The sequence below is a fragment of the Eutrigla gurnardus genome, assembly GCF_963514095.1.
Source record: "Eutrigla gurnardus genome assembly, chromosome: 19".
In the NCBI taxonomy this organism is placed as follows: domain Eukaryota; kingdom Metazoa; phylum Chordata; class Actinopteri; order Perciformes; family Triglidae; genus Eutrigla; species Eutrigla gurnardus.
Window position 1 is genome coordinate 2682949 of NC_139930.1, and position 8130 is coordinate 2691078.

The following is an 8130-nucleotide window of genomic DNA, read 5'->3' on the forward strand; positions in this document are numbered from 1 at the left end:
TAACAGGGGTACGTTAAAGACAGAACTGTTCGATCAACGTTTGAAAAAAGAACTTCTGGGGTTCGTAATTTGGATCTATTGTTGTTGTTCTGGTGTAATAATGTGGTTTAAAGTTTGTTTACATATAATGTGGCTATCGAGACTGTGCCCCACACGTCAATCAGGTTGATTATTAGTGAAGCTAACGCTAGCTAACAACGTTAGCTAACGCTAGCTAACAACGTTAGCTAACGTTGCTGCTTGTGAACATACTTCAAGAGAGCGATGTGCTTCTCTGTGTAGTTTGGACAGATTTAGTGGCCATCATGTAGCCTATGAGCTTTATTTCCATTTTTAATGTGCAAATAAACTCAAACTTTAGATGCTTTTATATCAAACAGGTGGGTTTCAAAAAAGACACAGTTGTGGATTAAATGTACATGTATTTATTCCAGATGTTAAAGTTCTCCTCCAGACAGATTAAAGAATGACACTGTAAACCAGGGGTCACCGACCTTATTGACCCTGAGAGATACTTCCTGGGTCGTGAATCTGACAAAGGGCGACCAGTTTGAAACACTTATGAAATAACACATTTGCTTTGACCTCAGAACCAGCATAGGTCAGAGTTCACCTACATTCACTAAACTTATATTTAAGTTATAATAAACTTGTTTTTAATGCTTTTTTAAAAAACATTGTCATTTTCAAATCTATATAAATGCAAGTCTGATTAAAGAAGAATAGCAAAAGAATAAAAATATCATTTTTGAACAGGCACCTGTTGACAAAATGAAGCTTGAAGTCTGAAGACAAGTTAACATGAAGGAAAGGCTAGCTAATGAATGTAGCCGCCAAGGCGCTGATTAGTTTGGATGTCAAAAGCTTTGATAGGCATGGCTTTCCATGGCTTCAATATACAACATATATTTACAACATAGATAATAACATCTACAAGAAATCTACATTTTTTTCCTCCGCCGTGGGATTTTTACAAAACAAGAGTCTTGTAAACCACCCCACCCCTCCCTCTCCTCCCAACTAGATTTCTTCATCAGAATCTTCACTACTGCTGTCCTCTTCACTTTCCACGTCTTCCTCCATTGTGAAGAAACCGGGCTCTGTGTTGACAGTGGCGTAGGTGCCTGTGACTGCACTCAGTTTGTTTTGGAGAAAGTCTTTTCTCTGTAAAAGACAGGCGTGCGGTCCCCTGTATCCGGCCTCGGTCATATCCCAAGGAGTGGCTTGAGGGAAAAGTGAAAAGGAATGAGATTTAAAATTAGGCAGATACATTTGGAAATGTAATGCAGTTTGAATGCCCAACTCTGAGGCTGTGTTTTTGTCTACTCAAAAGGAAAATAAAAAAAAATGTCAGTCATTGGGAATGCTCCTCTTTTAATAAATAAATAAATAGAATATTTGTAGAACATACTGTGGTTCCTGATGTTGTCCTCAGTGTGATGAAGGAGGTTCTCCAGATTATCTAATGCCTTTCTCAGGCACTGATAATGCTGGGTCATCTCCTTCACAATTATGAGCTTCTCCTCTTCCATACGCCCGACCAGCATGACTTGGTCGAAAAGTCGCCTCTTCGAACGGAGGCTCACCACTATTTTAGAATAGAGAACAGATGTGACAGAATCAAAACATTTGAGCATGTTCCATGTTCATGTGCCCATTGGTTAATAAAAGAATGGGTCAGTTTTTCCTCATACCTACTGTTGCTGACTATTGTTCTCTATTTGACTGATCTCTATCACTTAATCAAGCCTTTTCTAACATTCCATACTACAAAATAAGCAATAAAAGTATGTATGATTCGTACTGATATCATATTGGATTGATATCGGTATCGGCCAATGTGTTTTCATGTATGGACTTTGTCAGTGTATTTTAAACCAATATTCACAGCTCAATATCAAAATGATGACTTTGCTTACCATCTCCTTGCACTTCCCAAGGCAGAACCACATTATCAGACAGGCTGCATGCTGCTTCTATGTCAGTTGTGTCTTGACCAGCAGCAACAGTGTTGAACTGGATTATCTTCTCTCTTAGTTTTTTCTTGAGCTCACCCAGTCTCCTCCGTTTCCGTTGCCTTGTTTGATTGCTGTCTGTTAGTTTAAAAAAAGTATTATTAGTAAGAATAACAAAGAAGCATTAGTTGTTGAGTGATGCAATACTAAATACCATTTTGTCGATAGAGATCATGCTTCTTCCTTCTGAGGGAATAGATGATCTCATCTATTTCTCTCTGGAGCTCTTCCTGGCTACTATGAGCACCATGATTCTCTTGAAAAATAGAAACAGGCAGAGTTTGAAAACCAAATGAAGCCAAATGAATGACAGTACCAAACTGACTTGTCAGCGACAATGTTGCTTACCAGTGGCTGCCCACTGCTTCACATCCTCCACCCACTGTTCTGTGTCATCCAGTGTGATGTTGAGGTCTTCCTGGAGATGCTGAAGATTTGCAGCTTCCAACTCTGCTCTCTGTGTAGTCTATTTAGAATGTTTTCAGCAGAAAAATACAATGTCAGAAGAATGTTCACTCAATTATCTGCTGCTAAATGCTTAATACTTTGCATTCTACATGTCAAAGTATCCTTGGGAAAGATACTGAATCCCATATTGCTGTCTAGGTGAATTATATTCTGATGAGGAGCTGGCACATTGTACAGTAGTTTCAGTCACCAGTGTATTCACGTGTATGAATGTGTGTGACAATGAGATGAATGTGGACATACTTTGTAAAGCTTTGGAATGGTCACAAACACTAGAAAGCTGTGCTATATAAATACATTCCATTTACCATCCATTTAACCATTCAATGACAAATGTAAATGTTAAAAAAGTGTAGACTTCTTACTTTGACAAATCGCTTTGCCAGTGTCTTGTGGAGACTCTCCACCTTCCTGCTGTTCCATTCCATTGCAAGCATTGTTATCATATCAGCTCTGCCTGTATAAAACAAAACAGAGAATATGCACATTCAAATCAATTTTATTATCTGGTGTCGTTTCAAAGCATGCCACTTCATTTTTTTGAACCAACCTGACTTGGTCATGTATTTTGTGGTCAGAGCTGCCCTTGAGAGAAAACTGTTGACCTGCTCCACCTCCTCACCAACAGTATTTCCTGCACCATCCTGGTTTCTGCCACTCCACTTCACCTGCTCCAAAATAAACAAACATATACATAAATATATGCACTGCTTATAAAATACCTGTATTTACTTGCTCTCTTGCTTACACCAAAGTGTCCGGGCATGTTTTTGTACTTGTTTCCTCACCAGTTGTAACTGTTAGGCCAGAGATATACTTCCTTTTTAAGCATGTGTGTCCTTAACAACATCTTTATTTCTGAGGAGCTGCAAAAGAACTGTCCAAAATGACACTATGCAAAAAAAGGTAGCTATGGTGAACACTAGTTAAAAGCAAGTATATCTCTGGCCTTACAGGAACTTTGACAAGCCCGTAACATGATTACAACATATTAAGTGATTTCACTAATGTGGTCAATCTTCTTATGACACAAACTCTTAACTTGCACACTGTACCTCACATTTGCCAGTGTGAGCCTTGGCATGCATTACAGAGAGGAAAGGCCTCATGGCTGTAAGTATTTGGAGCTCAGGCAACTTCACTGCCATCTTCTCCAAATATGGCCAATACCTGTAGAGAAAACCACTTAGTGCTTAGGTTGCATACTGCCATGATTATAGGGAGATAAATCAGAGGTAGTAACCAGTAAAATCTCTGTTACCAACCGAAGAACAACATGTATCAAAAACAATGCTAGAGATAATAATGCCTTATATCTGGAGGACATGGACGTTATACCACATAAGCTATATTAACTTTCTACAGCCATAAAAAAGGCATGATTCTAGGCCTGTTGTGGCAATCTACAAGGAATTAATACAGTGCAAAATACCAGTGAAAACTTCATTTATGACTTGGAAAGGGTTAAGATTACCTGCAAGTGAGGTCCATACAAAAGAACGTTATGTTTGCAGCTTCAGCAAGCTCTTTCTGCAGGAACAATGGGTAGGCATAGATTTCACCACGGTAGTGGTTTAAGCCTTGAAGCAGAATGCCATGTCTGCAAACGGCAATTTCCAGGCCCTCCTCGTCCACCTTGGCCCTGGACTTTCGTGAGGTTTCTCGCCCTGCTGTAAAAGTTGCCGGCCCACAGACGTCATGACCAGTCCTCTGAAAGGAGACACAATCTGTTATATGTAGCCCAGAGACAAGTTAAAAAAAGAAAAAGAAGTGGTAGGAGGTTGGATAAAACCTTACAATCGTCATTTGGCTTCTAATATGATCCACAAAGGCAGACACTTTGGCATCTTCAGCGATGAACAGGCCATCAAAGAGAGGTGGTTCATCTGTCCTGTTAAATCAGAAGAATTTCCTTGTTTTTGTAACACCCGTCTCATGTACCTATGGGGCGGGCCTGGGTTAAACTTATGATATTCCCCTTTTTGTTATGCTTAATAAATAAAATATGAATTGAGTAAATGAAAACCACACACAATAGCACTTTAAATGTAAATACTTTTTTAGTTAGAGGATTTTTTAGTTCAAAATAGAAAAATAAAAAATGTGAAATAACCACTTGGGTTCAGTGACAATAAAATTAATATTCAACAGAAATGATACCCGTTTTAAATCACTTTAAATGCTGGCAATCACTGGTTCTTCACACCAAATATCATGAAACATAAAGCGAGCGAATAATGCAATGAACCCACACACACACACACACACACACACGCACCCACACACACACACACACGCACACACACACACACACACACACACACACACACACACACACCACCGTCCACAACAGTCTGGGAAAAGCTACCCCAAAACCCCGTTGCAGGCCTGTTTCGTTGCTCGTGTGCGTTGAGACCCAAAACACACTGGCCGCTTCGCTCTCTGAAAGCAAAATAAAAGGCACGTGCAAATCAACAGTTACTCACGGCTCCCGACAACAGTCCATGCGCTCCCGACAGTCCGTGGGGAAACGGGGGGATGAGGGGGAAATGGCGGCTCGCCGGCAGGCGCAGCCAAAACTCACAGTCCGCTCGTAACGATTCCGTCCGACAGCTCTCGTCCACACCGGAGGGCGCAGATCCTCTTGACAGGGCACAAAAGTCTGTGTTATCCGGTAACAGTCCGTTCACCTTAAAACAAGAACTTTCAGCCTCTAAAAAAAAGTCTCAAAACTTCGACGCGGTTGGGTTAACTCGTGTCTTCTTCTTCTTCTTCTTTGGATTTTAATGGCAGTTGGCAGCCATTGGCGGATTTTAATGGCAGTTGGCAGATGGCGGTAAATGCAACACTAAGTATCCTTTTAATTAACCCAGTTGTTACTAGGTATCTTATTATGATTCTCCTTCCTTCCCTCGATTTTCCACATTCTATTATACTGTTAAAATTAATTTCCCTCACTCCTACCTTCTGCAACACTCTATTCATCCTCTCCCTCTCACTTTCATATCCAGGACATGCCATCACCACGTGTTCCACTGTTTCCCTCTCCCCACAATTACACAGACCATTTGCATGCTTCCCTATGATATTAAGTGTGCTGTTCAGTTTGGTATGCCCTATTCTTAATCTGCTCATTGTTACCTGTTCTGTTCTATTGTCTCCATAACCCCCCATCTCTCCTACTACTCCCTGTAATTTATATAAATGTCTCCCTTTTTCCTGGCTCTTCCAATACTGGTTCCATTGATTAATTATTTCCTTCCATATTAAACTTTTCCCCTCTGCTTTTGATAATTTCACTTTCACTTCCACCTCCTCTTTCTTTACTGCCTCCTTAGCAGATTTGTCTGCTTTTTCATTTCCTTGTATCCCCAAGTGAGCTGGCACCCACATGAACGTTATTTCCCTCCCCTGTTGTGTTAATCTGGATGTTTTTAACAGTATTTCATATAATAATTCCTGATGTGTTTTTGCTGACCTGTTTTTTATGCTTAAGAGTGATGAAACTGAATCACTGCATATGACTGTCTTCCTGTCCACTCTGTCCTCCACCCAGTCTATTGCCATTAATATTGCGCATAGCTCCACTGCATATATGCTTAGGTGGTCTGATGTTCTTTTTGATATTTTGGTATGATGACTGGGAACCACCACTGCTGCACCTGTTGCTCCTGTTTCCGGCTCTTTTGATCCATCTGTATATATGTGCACATATTCCCCATACTTTCCCTCTGTGTAGTTATAAAATTCCTGTACTAGGTCTGCTGTTTTATTTCTTCTCTTGATGTTCCATAATTCTAGGTCTACGCTTGTCTCTTGTAGCATCCATACTGGTATTTGCGTCCACAGAACTGTTGGGCTGACTTCTATTTGCTGTATTTTTAGTTGTTCTGCTATTCCCTCACTGACCCACCCAAAGCTTGATTTTTGTTCTTTCCCCTTTTCCCAACACATCTCCAAAACTCTCTTTGTTGGATGCTCTTCATTGTGTCCTTTTAGATGTATCCAGTGATTGGCTGTAAGCTGTTTTCTTCTGAGCCATAATGGCATTTCTCCTGCTTCAACCTGAAGGGAGCAGACTGGTGCTGTTTTCATTGCTCCTAAACAAATTCTCAGTGCTCGAGCTTGAATGACATCTAGCTGTAAGAGGACTGATTTAGCTGCTGATCCATATCCCACACTACCATACTCTATTCTAGATCGTATTAGTGCAATGTATATATATTTTAGTGACGTAAAGTCCGCCCCCCATTCTAGCCCGGCCAAACACCTCATAACATTCAATACTACCTTACTTTTTTGAACTATTCCCTTCACATGTTCTCTCCACGTTAATCCAGAGTCAAAGCTTAATCCCAAGAATCGCATGCTGTTTACTCTTTCTAAGTTCCTTCCATATAAATTTACCTTTTTATTTTCACTGATTTTCTTTTTTGAAAAGAACATTACTTTACTTTTTTCCACTGAAAATTTGAAACCCCATTCTGCTCCCCATTTTTCCACTTGATCTATCCCTTGCTGTAATTTCATGACGATGTGATCTATGTTGCCTCCCCTCTTCCATACTGTCCCATCATCTGCAAACAGAGATCTTCCCATTCCTGTTGGTATGTTGTTGAAAATGTCATTTATCATTATTGTAAACAGTGTAGGACTGATAACACTCCCCTGCTGCGCTAACTCGTGTCTCTCCCTTTTTCTTTTTTTCTTCTCCCTGCTTTCTTCCCGGAATCACAACACAGTCTAAGTCCCTCCCCCTCACGTCAGACTGCTCCCGCCATTGGCCGGAGTCTTCTGCACAAGCCAATCACAGCAAAGACTTTTGTGATCGACACCTCTTAAAACCAATAATATTGTGTAAATAACGTAATTACACTTAAACACTGTCTCAGATGAACTTACTCTTTTTTCTTTTAGGACACGACATGAGATGACATGAAGTTATACTTTTAACACATACTTCTTGTAGATTTTTAACTTTTTTAACCTTTGTATTTTAACCATATTTATGCATTTTTAAACACATCAATAAACAATGAACTTCACATGAATTATGAATCTGTACATTATATTGTTATCAAAATGCAAATACACCCATTACTTTAGCAAGGGCTACATTTTTTACAGCCTTTATGTCACCTGTCGAAATGAATGCTGATATTTCACATTAGCGGAGTAGTTAAATATTACTGTGATTTACTGTGGAGGTAAAAATAAATAACATTACTGAAGTTATTGGCCATGGATTAGGGCCATGGAACCGAAACAAAAAGGTATTACTAAGATTAGAAAAATAGTTTGCTGACCCTTTGGACTTTTTGAAGCGGTAGTGCTTTCTGTTACCATCTGCAGATATGGCAAGCATGTCTGGTGTGCATGCAGGGCACTTGAAGGGCTCAACCAGGCACAGATGCTGTTTCTTCCAGTGGCAGAAGGCAAATTCGCGATATACCCTGTGAAAGGTATCACCGCAAATACTGCCCGTCTGAAAACAAGGATGGTATTATTTTGGTTAATTCCAAACTTTGCAATTTGGAATTCAAAATTTCAAATAGCAAGAGTTCTCACCCGTCCTGTGCGATGGGCCCGATGTTCAAGCATTCTGATAAATGCTTTCTGGGATGTAGCTGGGCTGGCCAACTTCATT

The 8130-nt window shown here is 40.1% G+C and overlaps 1 protein-coding gene across 1 annotated transcript; it reads right to left on the minus strand.

The window, feature by feature from the left end:
- Positions 1 to 409: 409 nt before the first annotated feature.
- LOC311030252 (uncharacterized protein) lies at positions 410 to 5223 on the minus strand. The gene is made up of 11 exons (XM_084035906.1): positions 4970 to 5223; positions 4281 to 4374; positions 3958 to 4193; positions 3539 to 3653; positions 3034 to 3151; positions 2849 to 2940; positions 2364 to 2481; positions 2170 to 2271; positions 1920 to 2093; positions 1412 to 1588; positions 410 to 1223 (listed from the first exon to the last, which is right to left on the minus strand). Exons 1-11 carry the CDS (start codon positions 4987 to 4989, stop codon positions 1021 to 1023), a joined length of 1449 nt encoding a protein of 482 aa, XP_083892032.1. The 5' UTR covers positions 4990 to 5223; the 3' UTR covers positions 410 to 1020.
- Between the last annotated feature and the right edge of the window lie 2907 nt (positions 5224 to 8130).